This window comes from Fusarium pseudograminearum, chromosome 1 (genome assembly GCF_000303195.2).
Source record: "Fusarium pseudograminearum CS3096 chromosome 1, whole genome shotgun sequence".
NCBI classification, from domain to species: Eukaryota; Fungi; Ascomycota; class Sordariomycetes; order Hypocreales; family Nectriaceae; genus Fusarium; species Fusarium pseudograminearum.
In genome coordinates, this window is record NC_031951.1 from 4,432,356 (window position 1) to 4,458,093 (window position 25,738).

The 25,738-nt window shown below is 48.8% G+C and overlaps 9 protein-coding genes across 9 annotated transcripts, besides 2 other annotated features; 7 read left to right on the forward strand and 2 right to left on the reverse strand.

Annotated features, from left to right (window-relative positions):
- Positions 1-459: 459 nt before the first annotated feature.
- Positions 460-2,846, forward strand: FPSE_11537 (uncharacterized protein; the record flags this gene model as incomplete). The annotated part of the gene is made up of 4 exons (XM_009264654.1): positions 460-624; positions 692-786; positions 838-955; positions 1,167-2,846. The coding sequence occupies 4 exons, from the start codon at positions 460-462 to the stop codon at positions 2,844-2,846; spliced, it is 2,058 nt and encodes a 685-aa protein (XP_009262929.1).
- A 1,659-nt stretch (positions 2,847-4,505) lies between these two features.
- On the forward strand, positions 4,506-6,117 carry FPSE_11538 (uncharacterized protein; the record flags this gene model as incomplete). Its single annotated transcript, XM_009264655.1, has 3 exons — positions 4,506-4,733; positions 4,789-4,860; positions 4,906-6,117. 3 exons carry the CDS (start codon positions 4,506-4,508, stop codon positions 6,115-6,117), a joined length of 1,512 nt encoding a protein of 503 aa, XP_009262930.1.
- Positions 6,118-6,548: 431 nt separating this feature from the next.
- On the forward strand, positions 6,549-7,012 carry FPSE_11539 (uncharacterized protein; the record flags this gene model as incomplete). Its single annotated transcript, XM_009264656.1, has 2 exons — positions 6,549-6,604; positions 6,655-7,012. The coding sequence occupies 2 exons, from the start codon at positions 6,549-6,551 to the stop codon at positions 7,010-7,012; spliced, it is 414 nt and encodes a 137-aa protein (XP_009262931.1).
- Positions 7,013-7,606: 594 nt separating this feature from the next.
- FPSE_11540 (uncharacterized protein) lies at positions 7,607-10,642 on the forward strand (the record flags this gene model as incomplete). Its single annotated transcript, XM_009264657.1, has 5 exons — positions 7,607-8,035; positions 8,176-8,379; positions 8,426-9,031; positions 9,087-9,516; positions 9,564-10,642. The coding sequence occupies 5 exons, from the start codon at positions 7,607-7,609 to the stop codon at positions 10,640-10,642; spliced, it is 2,748 nt and encodes a 915-aa protein (XP_009262932.1).
- Positions 10,643-11,706: 1,064 nt separating this feature from the next.
- Positions 11,707-12,474, reverse strand: FPSE_11541 (uncharacterized protein; the record flags this gene model as incomplete). Its single annotated transcript, XM_009264658.1, has 2 exons — positions 11,707-12,139; positions 12,194-12,474. 2 exons carry the CDS (start codon positions 12,472-12,474, stop codon positions 11,707-11,709), a joined length of 714 nt encoding a protein of 237 aa, XP_009262933.1.
- Positions 12,475-13,126: 652 nt separating this feature from the next.
- On the reverse strand, positions 13,127-14,080 carry FPSE_11542 (uncharacterized protein; the record flags this gene model as incomplete). The annotated part of the gene is made up of 1 exon (XM_009264659.1): positions 13,127-14,080. One exon carries the CDS (start codon positions 14,078-14,080, stop codon positions 13,127-13,129), a length of 954 nt encoding a protein of 317 aa, XP_009262934.1.
- Positions 14,081-15,486: 1,406 nt separating this feature from the next.
- Positions 15,487-15,521: a microsatellite.
- A 418-nt stretch (positions 15,522-15,939) lies between these two features.
- Positions 15,940-15,967: a microsatellite.
- A 241-nt stretch (positions 15,968-16,208) lies between these two features.
- On the forward strand, positions 16,209-18,017 carry FPSE_11543 (uncharacterized protein; the record flags this gene model as incomplete). Its single annotated transcript, XM_009264660.1, has 5 exons — positions 16,209-16,252; positions 16,329-16,545; positions 16,634-17,285; positions 17,354-17,934; positions 17,994-18,017. The coding sequence occupies 5 exons, from the start codon at positions 16,209-16,211 to the stop codon at positions 18,015-18,017; spliced, it is 1,518 nt and encodes a 505-aa protein (XP_009262935.1).
- Positions 18,018-19,171: 1,154 nt separating this feature from the next.
- On the forward strand, positions 19,172-20,672 carry FPSE_11544 (uncharacterized protein; the record flags this gene model as incomplete). The annotated part of the gene is made up of 5 exons (XM_009264661.1): positions 19,172-19,411; positions 19,492-19,517; positions 19,593-19,609; positions 19,698-20,038; positions 20,103-20,672. The coding sequence occupies 5 exons, from the start codon at positions 19,172-19,174 to the stop codon at positions 20,670-20,672; spliced, it is 1,194 nt and encodes a 397-aa protein (XP_009262936.1).
- Positions 20,673-21,767: 1,095 nt separating this feature from the next.
- Positions 21,768-25,265, forward strand: FPSE_11545 (uncharacterized protein; the record flags this gene model as incomplete). The annotated part of the gene is made up of 4 exons (XM_009264662.1): positions 21,768-21,786; positions 22,169-23,637; positions 23,700-24,820; positions 24,890-25,265. 4 exons carry the CDS (start codon positions 21,768-21,770, stop codon positions 25,263-25,265), a joined length of 2,985 nt encoding a protein of 994 aa, XP_009262937.1.
- Between the last annotated feature and the right edge of the window lie 473 nt (positions 25,266-25,738).

Below are 25,738 nucleotides of genomic sequence, written 5' to 3' on the forward strand. Positions count from 1 at the left end.
TTGGATATATGGAGGCCGTCGCGGCAATAAAGCATCGTCAATGCTTCAAATAATAAGCGACGTATATAATATGGTTTGCATTAGAGGAAGAAGGTTAGCCAGACTGCTGGGTTCTTGCACCCTTCTCTCACTTCTCAGGAGTGCTAAGATACTACCTAGGATTGTGACAGTACAGCAGCTCCAACGCACTGTATGCACGACGGCCTCCTTCATCTTTTGTGGTGAAAAGCCGGCCCATGCTTTTTATAGAACTACCCGTTACAGTGTGGGGGTTTTAGTCCCCTGAAGTACATGTCGTAAGCTCTATCCATGCAAGGCATGGCATGGCATATGGTTGTGGCTGACTGCGCCACGCTATGTGGATCATTTCGCGACCTCGGAAACACACTAAACACGCTTCGAACATTTGTGACGCGACTGGATATCGTCCTTACATCGACATCACCATTTTTTTTTATCATGCCGTCTCGAAAACGCCCTCTCGCAGCCATCGACGGCGATGATGGCGAAAGTGAGCCGTCCTTGCAGCACCGCATTCGAAATATGTGGCAGTTTGCGAATCTATGCCAATGGATCTATATCTTTGGCAAGGCTGCGAAAATCGACGAAGCCATTGACGTCGAGGTACGGCCACAGATGAGCCCAGATCCTCTTTTTATCATCCGTATCATTTACTCATTCCAGTTCGCAGGAGATTGAGGCAGAGTGCCTGAAACCAAACTCGACCATGCTGACAGATATTGCCCTTGCTCTTCTCAAACTCGTTTCGTCGCATCGCGGTTTAACGTATGTTCCACCATTTGATGCGCAAGTCTTATTGCTAACTCGCAAGCATAGGCATGACATCTTCGACGACCAAATGCGCAAGCAGTTCACGAACAAATCGCCGAATTACAATCCTTTTGGTACTGCTGATGCACCCCTGAAATTCAACGACTTCGATATCTTTACAAAGGTTGGCTCTTTTTTCTGCACCTTGCGCGGCTGAGCACCGAAGACTAACATATGTTCCCTCAAGATTAGGGTCATGCAACAGTTGACTCAATGGGTGATGATACATCCTGAGCGGATCCGCGATAAAATGGAAGAGCAAAAGGATGCCGAGCAAACAAGTTGGGCAAGTGAATATTACCATAGGGATACGACACTTACTAACATACGTGCAGCGGATAGAACCCTACGGTTGGGATTCGAATGATAGAACGTACTTTGTGCTCGACGACAACCGAATATACCGACTTACAGAAGCCCCACCAATCGTCAAAACAGCCAAGCCCAAGAAGTCAAGATTATCATATGGCAGCCGACGCTCAAGTAAACGAAGACGCAGTAATATGAACGCCGAAGAAGAAGCGACCGAAACGGATCAAGAAACGAAGGATGAGACGCCTTCAGAAAACGACGGCCTCGGCGGAATGACATGGGAATGTCTTGCTGTAACTTTGGACGACGTACGAGCTGTTGTTGACGGTTTCCGTAAGACTCGCGACGAAAACGAAAAAATTCTACGAGACCAGCTAGAAGAGCATCTCGTACCGATTTTAGAAAGGCAAGAACAATCTCGACAACGGAGGGAACTACAGCGAGACCGCGAACTAGCAAATGCAGCCAAAATGGCAAACGCGAAGCGATCGAGTCGAATTGCTGGAAAGATTGAACAGCAGAAACATGATGAACATATTCGAGAAGAGGAGCGACAGCGACGAGAAGAAAAAGCAAACAGACAGCGAGAAGAGCTAGCACAAACCAAGAAGGAAAAGGAGCGCGACAAACGTATGATCTCACGAGAACAGCGACTGCGAGAACGAGAGACCCGGCGTATTCAGCACGAGGAAGAACTTGCGCAACTCTCAGAGGACAGCAAGAATCTTTCAAGCAGTGGACGCGTTTCCGAGCGTCGTCTCAAAGTAGAGATCGAAAGAAACAAGCAAGCTTTGAAAGAGCTGGAGGAGGAAGAAGAGGACTGGATCTTTGACTGCACTTGCGGTCTCTATGGCCAAGTCGATGACGGAGCTCACAGCGTAGCCTGTGAGAGGTGTAATGTCTGGCAGCACAGCAAGTGTATGGGGCTTAGCGAAGAAGCCGCCGACCAGCCAGAGTTTCATTACATTTGTACGTCTTGCACTCGTCGTGAGCAAGAGGCCAAGCGGCCCAGACCAACTATCAAACTGAAACTCAACCGTCTGACCAGTTCAGGCACAGAGCCAGAGATGCGTGGGTCCCTGGGTCACGATGGATCGCTTGCCAATGGGGAGCAGTTCCGAAGGGTTGACAAGACATCTGATGGAAGTCGCAACACAGTCAAAGACAGCGTTGAAGACGGCTTGGCCTTGCTGACCACTGCGCATGGCACTACTGCAAATGGCGCCGACTTCATCAATACAACGATTGACGCCCGCTCAGGACCGACCAGGGGCTTGTTCGGTACACCCAAGATGACACCGGTGATCCCGGCACCTGTTAAGCTAGATGCTAGCATTCAGGGCAGCCCTTCAGGTAGCGTGGTCATGACCAGTCCAATGACGTCTTTCCGAACTCCCAGCCCTTCTAAAGGCATGGACAGCTTTCAAGGGGATAAGACAGTTGAATCAGCGTTGAGTACACCTCAGATCAGTCGCGAAATCTACAGAGCAGCACACGAACAGAATGGAACACTGCCCTCTACCGCTGGGCTCTCTCCGACAAAGCACTCGCCCCCTCGTCCGTTAGATTCTGCCAAGTCAAACAGATTCAAGGCTGCTACTCCAATATTACCTCCTATCGCACTATCGCCGTCCCCACAGCATCAGATTCTGACTCCGCCAACCAAGCACTCAGAGCCACCAAGACCGTTCGAAAACCGATGAGAACTCCAAACACAGAACTTTGGTAAGGCATAGGTCTACAAAACGCCACGGCTGCATCAACCAATGCCAAAACCTCGTTTAGGCATGGCACGGATGTTTTTAAGCCGCTCTAACAGTTGATCTGACAGCCAATACCAGGCGAACATTAACGAAACAAACCGACCTACTGCTCTTATTGGAGAGATGCAATGGTATTCACAGACATCGCTTGTCATGGGACCTCAAACGAGACTGATTTTAGCACAACAAAACACCACTTTACCTTATCTGTATGAATTCTAATGTCGTCCTCAAGATCAAATCAGGCAAGTGAGCGACCAACAGGAGTTATGGTCGAGCGTACTGCACCAACGCGAAACGCGAATGGCCGAACCCATACCGAAAATAAGGTGTCAACTAGCAACACCATACCATTGAAACATGGTGGTCAGGAACAAATGGTCAAAGCTTGCAAGAAAGAGGCATGTTTCTCTTTTGGGCGTCAGGACAGAATAGAACAGAATAGTCCTGATGGAAGGAAATGATCTACCAAAACAGAACCAACAGACCAGGCTAGGACAGGGATTGATGAGGCTGGACAAGTATGGACTATCTGGTTGGTCAATTGTTCGGCTACCGCGACATCAAACAGACGTTTACCAGCAACACCGCTTGTGGCCGCGTGGTCCCAGCTATCCGGCACTTGGAGCAAACATACTGCAGCCACCCATTGAACAAACCTGGAGGTAGGTAGCAATACAAGACAGAAAGAAAACGGTGATGCATCAGGCAGAGATTGTGAGAATACCTCACCAGACAACGATATGCCTATGTTGCTAAACAAAAGACCACCTGTGGATAATAAATTAATTAATCGAACCAGCCAAACTCCTTGTCTACATGTTTTACTATCCATGTCAATAAAGTCCGAAGCTAAGTTGGGATGACAGATGACGGAGAGGGGCACGTCAAAGGAATGCGCCATGGCTGAACTAGTGGCATGCGAATAGGGCGATGCAGGGAAGCACAATCGAAAGCATGACATTCTAGTTCTATTGAATGGATTGCGGCTTGACGCCAAGCGGGCCTATCTCTTAAACTCATAGGGGCTCTATTCTGACCTATTCTTTGACCTGGCCCGGGCGTTGTGTGGTGGATGGATGGTCGGCCAACGACACATGAAGATGCAGCTTGGAGAGATCAACCTTTGGGCAACGGCCTGCATTGCGGTCTGTTTTCTGACATTATGGTCGTCTGCTCCGCTTCTCTTTGAACCAAAACGTTGCTTGTCTATTTGTGGGCATGGTCCTGGCGTTGTAGACAAGTCTAGGGTATCAGAGTGTCCCCAGGCATGATGTACATACAAAACCACATGCGGCGGCTCTCAAAGAAACATAACAAAGGGAACTCTGCTATGTCTTCTATCTTCAGGGCCGCACAAGACCAATATCTACTTTCTCAACACCAGACTTAACTCTCCAACCACATTGTGCTTCGTTGCGGAATTCAGGCTACTTTACCAGACTTGGTTGACACACTGACACATTCTCTTTTCTACCAACTCCATTAACATCAACACCATTGATATTAACGGCACTTGCTCGATCCTTCTACCTGAGCCTTGCCCAATCGTCTTTCGACCAGAGTCAAAATCGCAGACAGTGGCAGGAGCATTGCGACATGCAACAACACATACTACCGACGCCGCCATCGTCCTCCGACGGCTTCTCTCAACGACCAACGGCCATGATGGACGCACACACCTCCCACACTCAAGGCACCATGAGTCCAGAACAGAGTTTCGCTGGTTATCCATATGCCACGCGATATTCCACTCCCGTCCGCGAGGATGACTCTTCAGTGTACGAGCCATCCACAGTCTACTCTCAAAGAAGTGATGTTTCATTTGTAAGTGCAATATCCCTTGAATAACATGTTCGAGACTGACCTTGGAGGAAAAAAGATAGGTTACGGTGGAGGCCTAGGAATTACCAGTAATCCATATGGACCTTTGCCTGATGAAGTTGGCTACAATGTAAGTAAGACTCAGCATGTGTCGAGCATCAAACTGACTCAACAGGCTCATCTTCCGTATACCCCTGAGGCATCACCCTCAGCGCCCTGCCAAACTAGCGAGGCCATCACAACCCGCAGTGGGCTCAGCATCGCTAAGAAGTCGCTCACGACTAGAACACCAGCCGTGAAAAGTGGCCGAGTGCAGAAGAGAAGCCGCGCTGAGAAAGCCAGGAATGCATCTAACATTGTTTCGAAACCACTTTCCGAATCTGCTAAAGACTTTCCCAACATCCACGTTGCTGATATCGAGACCTTTGTCAATCGGTCTGCCGAAACAAGACTCTCGGAAACCTCACGCAACAAAAAACAAGGACAGATCAAGCGCCCTATGAATGCCTTCATGCTTTACCGAAAAGCATACCAGGACGTTGCCAAGACGCAGTGTGCTCAAAATAACCACCAACATGTGTCAAAGGTCTGTGGCGCAGCATGGGTCTTGGAACCAGTCCAACTCAAAGAGGCATTCGATCAGTGGGCTAGGATTGAGCGCGTGAACCACCAGCGAGCACATCCCGGATACAAGTTCACGCCCTCGAAACCGAAAAAGGCCAAACAGGGCGATGATGGAGATGAGGAGTATTCGGACAACGACTCAGAATGGAACGGCAGGCGCGGGCTTTCCAACGCAGCGCGAAAGTCCAGGTATCGTCAAGTCTCACGACTGGGCGAAGCCTCTCCTACCGCCTTTGATGCCGTTAACAGCTCTATGAGCGATCCATCAACCGCACCCTACCATGATGTGTACGCTCACACCCATCATGACAGACCTCATGTTCTCCCATATGATCAGGTGGTGTCGAACCCATATGGCATGAGTATGCGCCAGTACAACGGCCTAGGCATCAGCAGCGAGATGACTAGCAGAGCCGCTTCCCCTGTAGAATTGGAATACTCGATTCATGGCCTGGATGGGTTTGCCCACAACTACTACGGTGCCCCCCTATCAACTTTTGACAATGCACCAACTCCTCTGTTCGGGTCAAATCCGTATGACACATACGATGGGCTCCCCGCAGGCGCTACCCCATTGGGACAAGAAGGTTGGATTCCGCAGATAGAGACTGACCACGACATGATGCCTGTGACGGCTGGGTATGAAGAAACTACAGCACAAGACGCTTACCTCAAAGGCAACAAGGACGATTGGAAAGTTGAAGTGATGGATGAACCAGGTCACTTCGAGGATTGGTATGCGCAGACCGAACAAGGTCTCTAGTGATCGGCGTTTGAGAAACTTTGTAACAAATTTCCTTGAGTATCTTCTGGTTAGGCAGGCGGTTTTGGATATGATACAATATTGAGCGAGTTAGTTATTAGTTGTCTTTAGACAGGGATTTCCTATTGTGTGTATTATTAGAAAGGGAAGGAATGCGAAAATCTTATTGAATATCAAATGGATCCTGTTCGGTTTTGAACGCCTTTAAATTAAATTTGTCGTTGTATAATATGATGGACGTAATTATTGAGGTTGACATTGAACATGACATGAAGTTGGTCAGTTGCTGTTGTGGGTGTTGGTGGAGACTATGGAAGCTTAGTCATTGGTCTTTGGTCTCTCATCCATGTCATCGCAACTCTGGCCAACACTTGTCTTCAGTGTATCTATTCCAAAACGTCGCCTTCGAGATTACCCAGCTTCGACACAGCATGACTTGGATCTCTAAAACCGTGACCGTAACTGGTCTTGTTCTTCTTGCGCACGCGTAAGTTGATTGTTACTTTCTCAATACCCACAAGCTAATAGCCGTCCTAGGTGCTACTCTGCGCAGGAACACTCGGCCATCTCATCAGCAGCCGTGCACCATGGCCAGCCGCAACCGCTCGCAACACACTCCCTTCCAATCGATATCTCCATCGAAGCCTTGGTAGCAACCTTGGTAGTCGTTTTGGGTCTGGTCATGGGAACACCGCAGCTTCGACCGATCAAGTGGCATGAGTGGGCTGGAAAGATTGAGCGCGAAGGAGAGGCTGGTTTTGTGACTGGCAGTGGTGAGGTGGAGAAGGACTACCGCGGAAATCCTTTCAGTTTACTTGAGGCGCGACCTGGATTTATCGACATTCGTAAACAACGACGCGAATTTACGAAGTGGGTTAAGGCCGAGGAGAAGTAAGGACAGCAATTTGTGTCTTTGGTATAATATAAATGACACTTCTTGCTCCTGCCATCCTACAACACCAATGCCATGATGGTGTCGTCTAGCGACGCAGAGAATTATGTGGCCTTTGACTGCTCATAGAAATACGTATGGGTGAATGTCCAATAATAGGTCATAAAAAGCAATTATCGAAGCAAGCAACGCAAAATCTCGCCCCATAGATATCTCGAGATCAATACGCTCTCACTCATTGTGTATTAGTTGTGATCAATGGAGAGTTTGTCAATAACGGATATTCGAGTGAAGGAAGGTGGTGTCTGCACTGACGAGTATAGAAATTCGAGCTCCTGCCATCGTTATATCCTTCCTTCCTAACCACCAAACCCGCCAACCTAGGTAGGTACCTACCTCCTATAGAAGACAGGTCCATACCTAAAGCAAATCCAAACGTGTAAGGGGAAAGCGCCAGCATGTCGAACTGTGTCGGTTTGCCCTGCCGCGATTCGCACGACCAATGTTCACTCTCAATCCTGTCATGCCATATTCCTTTTTACCATCGCCGGGCAGCTCTCCTCTTCGTCAAGAGCTGGTAGTACTCAAGGGACAAAAATGCCCAGAACGTCAGGTTCGAGTTCTTCTAGCTCCAGCGGCCGAGCCCGTGGTTGGGGTCGAGGTCGTAGAGCTCGGGGAGGACATGCCTCCACGCGTAGGAATACACGAAATTCATCTTCTCAGTCTGGTTCTTCGCTACGCTCGAGTCCCAATGGCTACAATCTAACTCGCCATTACTCAGCTAGACCCGAACTATACATTCCCCACGAAGAAGAAAATCCTCGAAGTAGCTGCGAGCCTGTCCAGCATGAAGTAGTCATGGCCATGGACATGAAAGACGATTTTACAATCGGGTGTGCATATTTTTCCACTACAGATGGAATCCTCCAAGTTTCGGAAGACATTTCTGCAGCTTCCTTGGACATTGCGGGACAGTTTCTCATCCATGCTCAACCAAATAGTCTTCTTGTGTCGGCAAGGGCACCCGTCAGCTTTCGGGACCACCTTGAGAAACTCGCTACCCCAAGAGGCAAGTGACTTGGCATGACTTCCTTACCTAGCTATGAAGAGGGACTAACAAATAAGCTAAAGATGCTACAAACGGCATTATTTTTCGAGGATTACAGTCTTCCGAGTTCTCGATTGAAACGGCACATGAGCGGCTCGTGGGTTTGAACTCTCAAGCCTTATCATCTACTGGTATCGTGTTCTCAACCGGTATGGAAGATGATGCCAACGAAGAATCAATACCGGGACATCCGTTGCCCGAATCGTGTGCGTTCCGGTCACTTCGATACGGAGGGTGTATAAATATGAACAGTCCTGTCTCAGTGAGTAAAACCCCATTGATATTTTGATTATATTGACCTAACCTAGGTAGGATGTGCTGGCGCCCTGCTGGGTGATATTCTTCGTCGAAGATCTGCTGGCTTTCTCCCTGACGGGCAGGTAGCGGGTGTTCTCTTCCGTGTTGCTGACATCCGCATGTTCTCACTCTCGTCATATATGTACATTAGTAACGATACTCTTTTGTCATTACAAATCCTCCAAACTGAAATGCACCCCAACAGTCAGGCATGGGGATCAGATGCAAATCAAAGCAATTCAAAAGAGAGTCTTTCGGTTTATGGCCTGTTTCAACATCTAGCTTCTACACCACAGGGCCGTACACAATTGCGTCGAATATTTCTCCGGCCCTTGCTAGACATCAACATCATTTCAGAACGGCAAAGGTCCATTGCCGTATTACTGCAACCTGAGAATGCCGATAAACTGCCACAGCTGACATCAACTCTCCGCAAGATCCGTAATTTGCACACCACGTTCGCGCAGCTCCGAAAAGGCATTGAGTTCCCTTCTGCTGGGCAGTCTTTCGATAAAGGAGTATGGGGAACTATCCACAGGTTTACGACCCACGCCCTGACGCTGAGGGAACTCATAGCATCACTCAATGGTGGTTCCGATGTCGTTCTATTCAAGCAAGTGAGTCCCCCATATCACGAAATTATAGGGCTTCAGCTGAAGCTATGCTCTCCAGGCAATTGAAGGTATCCAGCCGCCTGGTCTGGTGGCTGTTAAGGGAATGATCGATAAAACAATCGACTTTGAGCAATCCAAGGCACGTCGTCGATCGTCAGTCAAGGTCGGGATCGACCCTCAGCTAGACGAACTTAAACGACAATACGATGGCATGGATAGCTTCTTGACAGAGGTCATCAACCACGTACATCGTGAATTGCCGGACTGGGCACGCAAGTATGTACAATCGTGCATTTTCTTACCCCAAATCGGGTTTCTCACAGTAGTGGAACCAAACCCTGATACAGGGAATGGGCTTTACGAGGGAGAAGGCACTACTCTCGAAGAATGGGAGAAGCTGTTCAATACGGACGGTGCAGCATGCTACAAGAACAGCTACATGCGAGAGCTGGATGAAGAATATGGAGACATGTACTGCCAAATCGGGGGTAACACAGCCATTCTCGCTTTGATATCAGGGGCTAATCATCCACAGATCGAGAAGTAGAGATCATACATGGGCTGGTCAGCAGAGTGCTAAAGCATGAGGAACCTTTGCTTTCAGCATCAGACATGTGCGGCGAGTTTGATGCAATACTTGCACTGGCTCTTGGTGCTGAAAAGTACAATTGGCGGGGACCGCAGGTCGTGGAAGAAAGCGTAATCCACATCGAAGAAGGTCGTCACCCTTTACAGGAGCTTGTTGTACCGGCTTTCGTCCCAAACTCCTGCCACCTCTTTGCAGGGCCACGACGCACTCCAGAAGTGCAAGATGACTCGCCCCAGGCTATAATCCTGACAGGCCCAAACCACTCAGGCAAGAGCGTGTATTTGAAACAAACGGCTATTATTGTGTATCTTGCTCACATCGGCAGCTTTGTACCAGCCACTCAGGCTATCGTTGGGCTTACAGAGAGTATTCTTACCTGCATTTCACCTCGAGAAAGTATGTCTGGGGGCGAAAGTGCATTTGCGAGGGACATGAAACAAGCCGCTTTGTCGATTAAGACATCTTCACCAAGAAGTATCGTCCTTGTAGATGAATTTGGCAAGGGAACGAATGGTGATGACGGTGCGGCTTTGCTGGCTGCATTGCTGGACCACTACCTTTCACTTGAGTCCGACTGTCCCCGTCTTCTTGCGGCGACGCACTTTCACGAAGTGTTCGAGAATAACTATTTGGCGCACCATAGCAGCTTCAAGATTGCGCATATGAATGTAAGACTGGAACAGGAGGCCTCGCTTGTAGACGACCAAGTCACTTACCTGTTCAACCTTGAGTATGGCCACAATACTTCCAGCTATGGGGGTAGGTGTGCAGCTCTGAATGGTGTACCGGGCTCAGTTGTCGACCGTGCTGAAAACGTTTCCCAACTGCTTGCCCGCAATGAAGACTTGGGTGCGGTTTGTGCTCGTCTATCTCCAATGGATGAGGATGTCTTAGAGAAAGCAGAATTGACGGCGCGGCTCTTTCTCGCCCGATCATTCGATGATGAGGATGAAGATATATCGAGCGAGGCTGGAGAAAACACCAGAGATCCTGCCAGGGATATACTGGAATCTATCCTTTCTTGAAACGTTTGAGCAGGCACTGCCATGGATAATCTTGAATTTAACAAGAAGAGAGATGTTCCTAATAGGCGGAAGGGATCAGTTTCAATGATCGGCATATCTCGATGTCATTGCAATGTGGTGCCTAGCGTTAGTTAATGGCTATATATATTATCTGAGATTGATGAAGTTAATATGGAAGCATTGAAGTAATAATGTATGAAACATGGACAGTAAGACAAACATACTTTAAATTGAAGAGCCACCTTGCAGACAGGAGTGGAAGTAACTGGCAAATCGGACGGGATGGACTTTTTGTGACAAGTGCAGACACGAGGAACTTATTTTATTCTCTCAGTGGTTGGGCGGGCTGTAGTTATGTACCTATGCTTTCGTCGGCTGGATTCCTTTTATCTACCTACCTCTTCATAGGTTCCACTGATCGTCAACTGGTGCAAATTCCTTCGATATCATGCTTGCACTCTTGACAACGACCAACTTAGAAGTGTGGGTAAGACGATATAAGTCAGCACCGCTGTCTTTCGATCGGCATTGTGTCGTGTCGGCATGGCTAAGATGCTTCAATTGCCAGACTGTATAGACTACGTCGTGAGGAATAACGGAGTTTAGCAAGATCAGAACCATTTTGTTGTCATTCTGCAGGTTCTGCTCGCCTGTAATATGAACCAAGATCAACTGAGTGATTATCGTGGCCGACAGAGAGCATTGCATGAAGTATCACTTCAATTTAGGAGGGGCGTTTGGCAGAAACAACGATAGAAAATGTTCAAATATATAAAGGTGTCAACCGTTTAATATAAGCCAGATTGCAATTCTATATACAACATAAGCACGCTTCATAGCCCGCAGTTATTTTAGCCTGGGGCGCTCATTATATGATTCATCAATTGGCCGTCAATCACTGTTACCGCCACGTCAGTGCCCCCTCTTAGAACAATTCTTCAAACTTGCGTTGTTTCGGGAAGCGTGAGTCTGCAAAGTCGGTCAGTCGGGGATACAGCTGAGCCTGCATCTCATAGTCTACAAGTGATGGCAGTCCGCAATGGCAAACTGGCGTTTTCCTGGATTTAGACTAGGAAACTGAGGAGCGTGATGCCTGCACCGAGACTGGCAACCCATAAGCCACGGCTGTTAGAGGACGACGCATGGTTTCCATAGTCCGAACAGTCAGCACTGGAAACATTGCCACAAGCACGTGAACTCAAACTTGAGCAGACAGCAGTTGCAGAGGAAGAGCCCAAAGCCTGTCCACCGCCCTCAACGGTGGTGCCTCCACCGCCGGGCACAACGATGGTGACACCATATTGACCTCCGTCACCAAGGTAGTTGACGCATTGATCGTAGTTCTCCCCGCAAGCACTAACTGCCGAAGTGCACGAGGCCTCGTTCTCGAAGGTCGCTGCGGCGTAGGGGAAAGCGAAATATGAATTGGGAACGAAGGATGGTGAAGCGGTTGCTGCGCCGGTAGCCGAAGCGGGAGCTGTGCCTGTACATATAGCCCTAAGGATCGTCAGTAAAGCCGTTTAGCAAGGCGCACACGTAGATGATACTCACCCAGATGGGCAACAGGCCGGTTCGTCATCGGCGTCAACAGCGCATGTTTGGCCGTTTTGACAACAAATGTCGCGGAATCTCTCGCCAAGCTCCTCAGAGCACCGGAATGTGTTGGCTGGGCATGAATCGTCTCGCTTGAAGATGACTGATGCCGGTGGAATGTAGGCCGGATAGTATGTCGCAGTCGAGGTTGCGGTCGCTATTGCTGGAACCTCTGGAATATTCTGTGCTGATGTTGAGGCTGCGACAAAAGCAAGCAAGAAGCAACTATAGCCAAGCATGGTTGAGAGAGGGCTTGCCAACACTGGCACAAAATGCGTACGTAGGCAGGAATTGAAGAAGCACGCAGAGCCGCAAGATTGAAACTCTCTGCTACAGGTCGTATGTATCGTTTGAGCAGTACGTGGAAGTCGGAATGCGAATTTGTAGAAAGGAAGCCCCAATAAAATCCTCGTACTCTCTCTCACCTTTTTAGTTTACCCTTCCTCTTGCTATGCTTCCTTGTAAGCTTCCAGGCTTCTAGCAAGGGGTCTAGGATGCTATTCAGTGGGGTTCTCACCAAAGGCCTGGCCCATAACGTCAAAAGTGCAAGGTTGTACAGCGACGGCGCAGACAGACAGCCTGATCGATCACCTTGCAAGGTTATTTATGTCCTTGGCTGCTTGGGCAACACGGCACAGGCGCATTGAGGGAAGCATTGAGCTGGCGGGGAGTCTAGTCCAGACTTGGAATGATGTCATTGGTCAATCCAGGTAGTTTAGTTGGCTGAGCAACTCGTTCAACTCATTTGTCTCCAAACTAATGAGTGCGATATAGGTGCTTAAACAGGTATATTTTAAAGGACGAATAATTAATGAATCCCATGGGATTATATGGCAGTCTCGGTTTATTGCTAAGCACCTCGCAAGGGCTGTTTGCCTCAGCACACTTTCTTCAGTACCCTCGAACATGTGCAAGGACCTGCCGCAATCGATCCAGCGCTTTCGCCTCGGGTACTACTTCAGGGCCTCGAGCTTTGGACTCTTCGACTTCCCTGCGGGCCTCAACTATTAATGGTTCAAGTTCACCCCAGACATGGTCGGTATATCCAGCAAGTACGTTGCCCCACTGCTGTAGCCAACTGCTTCTCGCTTGATCGGGATCAATTGTGCCTAGGTAGAGCTGTCGTTCAAGCTCTGCCTCAGATCCTGGCTGGTTTAGGAATTCAGGGTTGAAGTTTAGTAGATCGTCCAGCCTGGAACCAGAGGACGGCGAGTTAGCAGAGAAGAGAGCTTCCCGAAGCTTGGCTGCCGCTTCTGGTGTGAGGGTATCGCTATCATTCTCGGCAATCGGATCATGAGCTCCGACCAAAACAGCATCGAGTTCATCCGAATGGCCATCCAGCAGGCTAACAACGGCTGCACCATCCAGCTTCTCTTGTTGACTGACATCCTGTGATTTAGGTATAGCTTTCAGGTGGGACATTTGATCTCGTGCTTCTTGATTGAGGTTGACATTGTTATTGTCGATATCCAGCGTGGTGTCGGCACTAACAAAGTCGTTGAATGCCTGTACAGAAGGTCCGGAATCCAGATTTGTCTTTGAGCGCAAGCTTGCAGCCTGGGTTGATGATCGCAATTTGTGTGAGGATGCTTCACCTGTACTCGATGAGATCTTGCCAATGCTGTTGATGTTGCTGCCACTTGGGTCAGCTTTTCTCGCTGACTGTTGGCCGCTCAGCTCTGGGCCGCTACCAAAAGCATCAAGAACCAGTCTCCCGGAAGCCTGAAGTCTGTCGGCAACTGAGTTGGACTCGTCTTTCGTTGTATGTTTTCCTTTGCCTTTCAAATCTAGGGGAGTATTATCCCCTGTGTGCGTTTCGGGTGGTTTTTGATCATCCTGGTTCATCTTGTGGAATAACTCTCTTGAAATGGTTGTTATAGCTTGGCACCCAGAAGAGCTACCTGGGCATTATTAAAGTTCGTTGAAACTTTTTAGAGTCGTTGTAGAATCTTGAATAGAAATGTGATATATAGTTGATGAGTAGTTGTAGTTGAATTGGAGCACATGTCAAAACGGCCCCGGGCGGATGAGCGGGTGCCGATCGGCCTGGTGGGCATGGATTGGATCAGGCGCCCGATATACCTAGGTTAAACCCCTCCTCCTAGACACAAAGAAGGCAATGTGTGTATTGCGATTGCATGAGGAACAGATCGAGAGATTCATGCACTGCAGTAAGACAGGTACAAGAACTGTATGTATTTGCATGGATAGGTAGATTAGGCACTCTAGAGTGCCTGCAGCGACTCCGCTAGTACAGTATAGGTCGAGATCCAGCCTAGATAGATCTGCCAATACGGAATTGATTCGACCTTACATCCCAAAGACAGTTACACTGAGGAAATATCTAGTTAGGTAGGCTGAGCTGTTGGGATCATCGTCCCCCTCAAAATACCAAGTCATCGATTCTAGTATGTTGGTGGCGTTAAGCCTCTGACCTGGGAAAGTTGATATTACCCAGACCAGACTGCAAGTGTAAAGGACTAGAGTGTCGAATGGTGTTGCTTCATCAGTGCAGACGTTGCTCTCACCTCATCATATCATTTTAGATATTGAATAAAACTACACACCGGAATGAACGTCAGCCCGAGACGACAACAATTTACTTTACGCGTGTTTACAGTCCACCTAAACCCCCGCATATGCATTCATTGATCAATCATCATCTGGTGGCAGCCAAGTTCAAATTCAAGCCCAGGCCAAACTAGGCCAACCCAAAATCGAACCGAATCAAGGATTAGAGCTTGACTACTACATACCGGTAAGTTATAAACATTCTACTGCGTCACTTTTCTCCCATTTTAGCGTTCTTGATTATCAAAGAAGTCCTTAGGTTGACAGCTGCTCCTACTATCCCAGTATAAGGTGTTGTCTCAATTCCGTAAACTTAGATCCGCAGTGTTGTCTACAAGTCCAGGACAAGCTTCACAGGCGAAACTCAATCGATTCCAGATACACACAATACCCCATCTACAAAGTATCTTCATGTCTACTTGGTTCATAGTTATCAGATACAGTTAGGAAGATAAGCAGGTACATATGCCAACAGGTAGTAGGGAGGTGTTGGCGGGTACATTGTTAACTTGTAGACTCCGCATCAACAGTCCTCAAGACTAAGAAAAACATAGCTGGCCCAAGTACCTTGATTCTTTGTCGTCAGCACAGTACAGCACAGCATTGCATAGATACCCAGCTCAGCTCAGCTCGGGCAGCTCTGCGCATAGGTCACTAGTAGCCTGGTACCTAAACAGCTCGCACATCACAGCACATACAGCACAGCGCAGCACAGACTCCAAGTACCTGCTGGTATAGCGTTGGGCTATTCCCTCCACTCACTGTCTCCTCTCTCGTCTCTTTGGCCCGTCTGCCCCTCAACTCCGCCGCCGCTTCTGCTCTGCTCCTTCTGTCGGTCGCCCACGCCCACATCTCCATCCCGTCATTACCGCTAGGTATTCTATTCTCTTCAGCCTTGGACACCCGCCGACCCTTCAACATTATCCGTCCATCTATCACTGTCTTGACCCGAGCCTTCTCCCCAGATTCTTTCTTGCCAGTTCAACTCCACTCAGCCCAACAAGAAATCTTTTTGGACGACCGTTCCTTTATAGATCACGGCGGGCGATATCTTGCTAGACCCCACTGCGGCGCCGACAAAAAGACGATATCCAAAACGACACCACCACCGCCCTCCACCCACTCACTCACCACCTTGCATTGCCTTGCCTTGCCTTGCCTGACGCTATCCATCCACCGCAAGACTAGTCGTGTGCCGTTGCTCAATATCCCTTCGCGTCGTCTCGTTTCGTCTCGCTCAAATCAAGAGCTTTCATCGCTGACAGACTCTCGACCCGGATCAAATCCTCCCTCCCTCCCTCCGCCTTGGCCCCGCCATTCCCACAGCTATCGACTCTGACCTTTGCCTCCCTCGAACTCCAACCACAACCCCTCCTAATCCCCGCCCTCACTGCTCACCAAGATGGTCGATAGCGAAGCGAACTCGCCCACGTGGAAGTTCACACAGTACGTTTGCTATTTCATATGGCTTCCGGGATTCTAGTTCCATTTGAAGGATCGATTGCTGAGCTCTGCTTCACAGGTGTTTTGGTGACAAGGGCGATGTTGAGGATATCACTGAGGGTATGTCATCACCACTTGCATCTTCCAAAGCCAGTTCATCAGCATCGTATTCTAACCGCTATGCTTGCTCTGGTACAGCCGATATCATTTCGACAGTTGAGTTCGACCATACCGGAAACTATCTCGCTACTGGCGACAAGGGCGGTCGGGTGGTGCTCTTTGAACGAAACGAAACGGTACGTCACCATCCGGCAACATCCTCATGTACCGGCCACGATCGGCTTGGCGATACCGTAGCATCTTGTCTGATAATTATTTGCGCAGAAAAAAACCTGCGAGTACAAGTTCCACACCGAGTTCCAATCTCACGAACCCGAATTCGACTATCTAAAGTCACTCGAGATCGAGGAAAAGATCAACAAGATAAAGTGGTGCAGACGACAGAACGCCTCGCACTATCTCCTGTCTACCAATGACAAGACAATCAAGCTATGGAAAGTCTTTGAGAAGTCCCTCAAGGTCGTAGCGGAGAACAACCTCTCCCACGATGTCACACCTGGAAGTATTGCTGGCGGTGGGGGCGCTCCTAAGCCTCTGCCTGCTCATCAGTTCAAGAACGCTGCCGACCTGAAGCTACCTCGACTCACACACCACGACACCGTCGTTGCCGCTGTGCCACGTCGAACATACGCCAACGCGCACGCCTATCACATCAACAGCATTTCAGTCAACAGTGACGGAGAAACCTTTATCAGCAGCGATGATTTGCGAATCAATCTTTGGAATCTCAATATTCAGGATCAGAGCTTCAACATTGTTGATATCAAGCCCGCAAACATGGAGGAACTAACCGAAGTAATCACAGCTGCCGAATTCCACCCCATGAGCTGTAACTGGTTCATGTATGCAAGCTCCAAGGGTACCATCAAACTTGCGGATATGAGAGAGAGTGCTTTGTGTGATCAGCACGCTAAACGTTTGTGCACCATTTCCCGGAAACTTGACTGTGTCCGCCCAGAGACTTTTGCTAACCCACCGCTGCAGTATTTGAACAAGAGGAAGACCCTTCTTCGCGGTCATTCTTCTCCGAAATCATTTCCTCCATTTCCGATGTGAGATTCTCGCATGACGGCCGATATATCCTTTCTCGCGACTACCTGACTGTCAAGATCTGGGATATCAACATGGAGAGACAGCCTGTAAAGACGATACCAATTCACGAGCACCTTCGACCACGGTTGTGCGACACATATGAGAACGATAGTATATTCGACAAATTCGAAGTCGTCTTCTCTGGCGACGCGAAGAACGTCATGACAGGAAGTTACAACAACAACTTCATGATCTACCCTTCAGACCCCGACAAGGAGGTCGAGGTGGTTCTTCAGGCAGACAAGTCAGCCTTCAAGGCAAAGAAGGTTGGTGTGCCCACACCAATCAACTCGTCTACGAGCCCGACAGCAACCAACGGCAAGAAGGGCGGTTCTAGAGCTGGCAGCCCAGGTGGTCAAGGTCAGCGGATGCGTAAGGAAACAGACGCGGACCAGATCGATTTTAACAAAAAGATTCTGCACATGAGTTGGCATCCGTTCGAGGACAGTATTGCGATTGCAGCCACAAACAATGTAAGTGGAGCCAAGAAAGATGCAACAGTTCGCCAACCTTTACTAACACTGCTGGATAGCTATTTGTCTTCTCAGCACTCTAGACCAAGATACCGGCGTTCATCTCGTGGGCATTTTAGCGAGGAAGGGGGTGGCAGAAGTCGAAGCAGCAAGAGCAGGGGGTGCCTCATCGTCATTAAAGGGACTGGTCCAGTTCTGCTCGGGCACGTCATGGCATGTCAGTGGTGCAGGATATAGCAATGCGACTTGATGCAGCTTACTGTACTTGGAAGCGACTGCAGAGAGCGTCGGCCGTGCATAACGAATGCTTCGTGGAAACAAATAACGCTGGAGGATGCCCTTGGATGCGGGCGCTGAAGCAGCAGCAGTATGAGGAGTGGAGCTACCGACTGTCCATCTGCGAAGCAAGCAAACGGGCGAGCAGGAGAAGCCACACGGGATGGAGGTGGATGAGTGCCTGGGTCGGTGTTGAGTCGCCACGTGTAGCAGAAACCACAAAGACATCATTGAGAATCAAAGAAATGCCACTCGTATTCGAGAAGTGATCAGACTAACTACCGGCCAGACCCGAGCGTGGCTAACGATTTGTCGCCTGGAGTTGAAGGGAGAGTGGCATACGAAAGATGGTTTGGTCCACCGCGCAAGACATGACGGTGCCATTGATGCGCAAAGAGGTGCTTTGCTTGTTAGGCGACTTCTGTGTCAGTATATGGCCAGGATCCTGGCGGCGAGACAGAGCTTGAATCCACTGCGCTCTTTTAAAACATATTGCTATTTCATTCGATGCAGACGTAACATTACACCTATTTGCATATACCTATAATATGTAGTCGGTGAAAGAGTAAGCTAAGGTTTGATAGAGGTCACTAACTAGTGCGGCGTATCCAGTACAGCTCGACTCGGCCGGATCTGGTGAGCATGCAGGTACAGAGGTACCCCTCAATTGATGCGGGCCAGCACAGAGTCTTATCTGGTCTCTGCCAAATACACCCATCTCTCTCCATCCCTGTCTGTCTCGCCCACTCTTGGCTCTTCTGCATTACCTGGCCTAACAATAGCAACGACACAAGGGCAATCGGCACCAGTGAACTCTTAGTTTATTAGTTCTACCTGTTGTACAGTTACCACTCGACTCAGCCGCTCCTCTTTTGTCAGCTGAGCCGCTTGTCGAGGGATACGACTTGTCACTCCTTTTTCCAATTTTACTATTAACACGTCCCCATCCCATCTCACAGCGATGGCGACCGAAACACCTTCTAATATCCTTCGCAAGAGGACAGCTGCCGATATGACGGTCGTCGAAAACTCGGTCCGTCGCGACAGCACCTCGCGAGAGTCGGCTAATGGTGATCTCGAGCGCGGTTCGGGGTCATCAATAGCTCAGCACATTGCTAAACTAATGGCCCATGAGGTTGGACCCTCGTTGCTTACAGTTGGTGTGATGCTGAGCTTGATCTTTGGAGGATGTTGTTCCAATGTAGGTTATTGCTTACCAGCGTCTACCCCCAACCAATGAGCTGTCTCACTCGGACCAGATCAAGAATTGACCCGACTTAGGTGTATGCTCTTGAAGCAATCGTCAAGTGAGTTTTCCCTTCAAGATTGATTTACTACATGTACTTCATCCAGGTCGTTCTATGCAGCTAACCCGATTTTAGTTTTGAACCCTCTAGCGGTATGAAACAACACCCAGTGCCATGCCGTTCTTTAGACAACGGTGTGGTGCATTACAGTGGCCTTTTCAACTAACAAGCATGTTATAGGAACCCTTTTGACATTTGTGCAATTTCTTTTTGTCGCTGTGACAGGATTCATCGCGCAGTTCGATAAGAATAGTCGGTTCTTTCTTACACCTAACAAGGTCCCTATCAGTCGCTGGATCTTCAACATTGTTCTCTTCTTCACTATCAACCTCTTGAACAATCATGCATTCAGCTATGACATATCCGTCCCAGTTCATATCATCCTTCGATCTGGTGGAAGTATTACGACCATGGCGGCAGGTTACCTCTATGGCAAGCGGTATACCCAAACTCAAGTTATCGCTGTCTTTCTCTTAACACTCGGCGTGATCCTGGCTGCTTGGTCTGATGCTCAAGCCAAGGTACGTTTTCTTTTTCACCTCAGAAGACAATCCCAACACAATACTGACGCACGTTAAATTGCAGGGCACGAGTGAAAGCAGTGGCCGCCCAGCCTTTAGCACTGGGCTCTTGATCCTCTTCGTGGCTCAGGTCCTCTCTGCTATCATGGGTCTTTATACTGAGGTAACCTACGCTAAATACGGACCTCAGTGGAAGGAGAATCTATTCTATTCTCATGCTTTGTCTCTGCCATTGTTTCTGCCTTTTGCTCCCTCGATGGTTCGAACGTTCTCTCATCTTATGACGAGTACTCCGATACAGCTTCCGGGGATATTCGGTTCTGTATTCACCAAAGTCATGGTGCCCAACCAAATCATCTTCCTCATTACCAATGTCCTAACGCAGTATGCTTGCATCCGCGGCGTCAATCTATTGGCTGCTGCGTCAACAGCCCTCACCGTCACTATTGTTCTCAATATCCGAAAACTCGTCAGTCTGCTTCTGAGTATCTGGTTGTTTGGCAACCAGCTTGCTTCCGGCACATTACTCGGCGCTGTCATAGTTTTCAGTGCCGGTGGACTATACACAGTTGGATCACGGAAGAAAGCACCAGCGGAGAAAGAGATGCCAGCTAGGGATCAAAAGGCGAGTTGAGCAATTTGCATTTTATCATTTCCATGCATGACTCTGCTGGGACGGACTATAGAGGGACTTAGAAGGCGTATCTGGTTCGAAAGGTTCATGAGAAAAAGAGAGACGGTACTCAATTAGATGTGGTAGACTTTTGGCTCGGTTCAATATGCTGGAGCTACAGCTCCTGTCGAGCAGGAAGTAACGAGAAGCTGGCAGACTTTTGCAGACGGGACGTTTAGAAGACCCCTTTCGGCAGCCTTAGAGATGCTAGACACTGCTCCATACATACCGTTAACCGGCATTACCAATGATGATAAACAAAGCCGATAGAACATTCAAATTAAGCAAGATTGACTTATAGAGATACTAGGCGTAGTCGAATTCGTTATAAACATGATATAAAACGCTGGGGACTCGGTCTTTGGAAGTACTATATCGTCAAACCATTCGTCCAAGTGCTTGTCATTAAGTTTCCGCCGCAACTACAAATTGATTTCACTACTAATTCCTGTACGTTTCTGGGCTTGTGCTATACCTCACCAAATATCCAGATCAAACAATAATGGGACGACAGAAGAATGAATAATGGCAGTACTGAGCCTAGACATGTTCCCCAGGAACTTCAGGCAGGGTGTTCCATCAAAGACCAGGGACCTGGCCCAATGCCTCGGGTACGAATATGACATTGACACGGGACGATATACCAGGTTCCAATGAGTGGAGCTGAGCAATCGGAGAGATAAAAACATCTGTGTTACATCGTCTGCATTGTGCACCTTGAACTGAAGGTTAAAGGATGGCCCTGTTGATGTACCTACTAACCTGTGCGTATGTACATCCTGGCACCGTTTCTAGCGGTTGCCAGTTGTCACATCTCACTTGATTACGTTTGCTCTTTTCGTCAATATGTAGAGCCTAGACTATCAGGATTGTTCACAACATACCCTTACTTGGAAATGGTTGACGGTATGAGTAACTTGGTGGCTTTTTCAGCTATCGCGCAGAGCTTCAATTCGATGCCTGTATTGACACTTACCTCTTAGCAGATGCCTTAACGGGCTTAGCTCCCTAGAACTTTAGGTAGGTCGGGCAGTTCCACCAGCGCATTGTCCCACCATGGCCCGCTGGAAACCTGGTGCGTCACACCGTCATACCTTCCTTACATTGCCTACCTTTGTAGTAGTATCATTTTCACGGGATCCTCAGGTCCCATTGTCTTTACCTTTCTCACTGCGGGCACTCTCTTTCTATCACTCTGAAAAACAGTAGCCCAATTTGAATGCCTGTACTCTGTTGAAACAAAGAGTACAAGACCTTATTCGTCAGGTCAGGCCTTCGATTACAGCTTTGACGTTCAATTAAAAGAAGAAAGATATTTGATCGAGGAACGGCCATGCCTGGTACGTAACTCACTGCCCGACCTGCCCCTCCACTGCTCTGCTACGCCAATCCGATATCACGGTCCTTGATAGCGACTGCAGTAACCGGAAAGTCTGCTGACCAAACGAATATCGCAGGCGGTCCTATCTTCGAAGAAAGCGAATCAGCCGCGCTTGATGTACGAGCACGGGAGTCAGATGAGGAGGTAGACGAGACCGGAGATGGTGGTGCAGCCGGTCATGGCGCCTCGCACAAAGACGCTGTATCTGATGCTGGCTCGCACAACGGGAGCGATGCTGAAGAGCTCGAAGATGGAATGCTTCTTCGCGACCTGCCAAAGCGAACCACGTTTTATGATCCCGTCGCCGAGCGTCAGATGAGCCAGACGGACGCAAAATACTTCTACCACCGAAACAAGGCCGATGTGCGAAGCGTTGGTGGGGCTGGCAACCAATCTATACCTCAGAGTCCTTTTCTCAATTCTGGTTCTCGCCCTGCGACTGAGTATGGTGCCGATTCTTTGGTGCTAGACTCGACTGGTCGTCGAGTTGATTCCTTCCCTCCAGGCCTGGAGATGCCGAATCCTGCCATTGACCCTGCGGGTTTCACTCAATCGCCTACAAAAGTAGAAGAAGCGCAGCCTACCTCATTTCCACCAAATGATTCGTCTTCCTTCTCTCATGCGCCTCAGGTGGCCCAAGACCCGCGACTTCCCGATGGCTCTAGTAACGGCCTACCTTCTAGCGGTCTTTTTGACACTGAACCTCATATCACGTCGGAACTAAGTGCTATTTCGAAAAATATCCAGAGAATCTTGGATCTCAGGCGCAAATATATCTCGCTTTCAAACCAGGGTCCAGACGATAACCCGAGAGATGATCCAAATTGGGAAATCTATCCCCCTCCGCCTGAGCCCGCATGGCGGCAATCTTCGAGACAAGCAGCAAGCACCGCGGAGCATGTGCCTGGCCAGGAGAACACTAGTACGAATGGGTCCAAGGAAGCTTCTGGATCTGTACCCAAAGATGTACCTCATGATCACCACGAGGGCAAACGATCGACAAGAAAACGAAAGCCGGGTCAAGACATTGGAGAAGACTTTGACATGGCAGATGTGTTGCCCCTACCTGGAAACGATGGGCGTTCGTACAAGCTGGATGACAACGGAGTTTACCAAGTCTTTGAAAGCGACAATGCACATGCGCCTGCGACTCAGGTTCCCACCATCAGAGAGTTCTACATGGATCTAGACGACATCCTGGACGTGTCATCCGATGGGCCCAGCAAGAGCTTTGCATTCCGGCGTCTTCAGTATCTTGAGGGCAAGTTCAACCTATACGTCCTCTTGAATGAGTATCAAGAAACAGCAGACAGCAAGAAGGTTCCTCACCGAGATTTCTATAACGTCCGAAAGGTCGATACTCACGTTCATCATTCTGCCTGCATGAACCAGAAGCATCTGCTACGCTTCATCAAGAGTAAGATGAAGAAGTTCCCCAACGAAGTTGTCCTATTCCGTGACGGAAGACATCTCACTTTAGCCGAGGTCTTTGCTAGTATTAATTTGACTGCCTACGACCTGAGTATTGATACTTTGGATATGCATGTAAGGTTTCCTTCTAAAATAGAAATACCGAATCTTGAGAGACCCGTTACTAACGATTCCAGGCTCATACTGATTCATTCCATCGATTTGACAAGTTCAACCTTAAATACAACCCGGTTGGCGAGTCTCGTCTCCGAACTATCTTTCTCAAGACGGACAATTTTATCCATGGCCGTTACCTTGCTGAGATTACTAAAGAGGTCATTTCAGATTTGGAATCGAGCAAGTACCAAATGGTGGAGTGGCGCATTTCCATCTACGGCAAATCTATAGATGAGTGGGACAAGCTCGCTGCCTGGGTGGTTGACAACAAACTCTTCTCCCACAACGTTCGATGGCTTATCCAGATCCCCCGCCTGTACGACGTTTACAAAGCCAGTGGTTTGATGGAGACGTTCGAACAGGTGGTTAAGAACGTCTTCCAACCGCTCTTCGAAGTTACCAAGGATCCGTCCAGCCACCCGAAGCTTCATATCTTCCTTCAACGAGTAATCGGATTTGACAGTGTTGACGATGAAAGCAAGGTAGAGCGCCGTTTGTTTAAGAAATTCCCTGTGCCAAAGGTCTGGGATACCAAGCAGAACCCCCCTTACAGCTACTGGATCTACTACCTCTACTCTAACCTGGTGTCCTTGAACTACTGGCGGAAGAAGCGTGGATTCAACACACTTGTGTTGCGACCTCACTGTGGAGAAGCTGGCGACAGCGAACACTTGGCTGTTGCCGCCTTGTGTTGCCACAGCATTAGTCACGGACTTCTCCTTCGCAAAGTGCCTCTTCTCCAGTACATCTTCTACCTGGACCAGATTGGCATCGCCATGTCGCCGTTGAGTAACAATGCTCTATTCCTGGCTTATGAGCGAAATCCCTTTCACCAGTACTTCAAGAGAGGGCTTAACGTCTCACTGTCAACGGACGACCCTCTGCAGTTTGCTTTCACAAAGGAACCACTGATCGAGGAATATGCTGTTGCGGCGCAAATCTACAAGCTTAACTCGGTCGACATGTGCGAGTTGGCCAAGAATTCCGTCAAGCAAAGTGGCTACGAGCTGTCAATCAAGGAACATTGGTTGGGACGTGGCTGCAATAAGCCAGGGAAAGAAGGAAATGCCATGGTCAAGACGAATGTTCCTGACCGGCGAGAAGAATTCCGATACTTCACCCTGATGCAAGAGAGAGATGTGTAAGTTGCAACATTCGAACTGCCCCTTCTGTGTTTTGAGTGACACGGTACTAATATGTGCGGCTGCAGACTGTCGAAATATGTCACATATAACGCCACAAATGAACCCCTGGCATCAGGCAACGAAAACAAAATGTCAGAGTCAGTGGCGTCCATTGCTGGGCATGTTTCTGGTATGGGCTTGTCGACGGGCAATGAAACTGCCGATCCTGAGATGTCTCCTCCGGCTGGGATCACAAAGGTCTCATCACAGATCGGATTGTCAGGTTCTCGAGAACAGACATGGCCTAGTGATGCCATGGCAGACCACCATCTTTCGGGAAGCGACCCGAGGATGTTCCCAGGAATCTTTACTCGAGGTCACCGTACTGGCAGCATGCGGAACCTGGCCCAAGCTAGTGATGACAGGGACACTGCAGATGATGTTTTCGGCCCAGAAACTTGATCTTGGTCTTGATCTGCCACGGCCATGGTATAATTCCGCAACGATGCAGGGTATTGCGAATAGATTACTGGCTCTGGATAGATTGAATGAATAAACGTCCCAGGCTTAAGGCACTACACAGATGGTGATACTTGTAAATCGGCATTGCTGCCATGCCGAACTTGGTGTCCGTTTGGCACTTGGTTGAAAGTATGGTACCTAAGCAATATCAATAGAGGTGTCGGCAGTTCGAGCGACGGATAAACCAGGAACAAGCTTTGAACTGTAAAAAGACGTTGTGTATAGGGGATCGACTCTTTGATTTATAAATGTACCTATGTATTCGAAGATGGTCGGTTGGTTATTAGTCAATGTGTTCCTCACCCTAGAGCTTGAGCTGATACAGGGCACAGGGTAGCATCGCCATATTTTGCACCCACTTCCCAGAAAGTTGACGTTATCCAGCAGGGAACTACGGATACATCTGGGGAGAG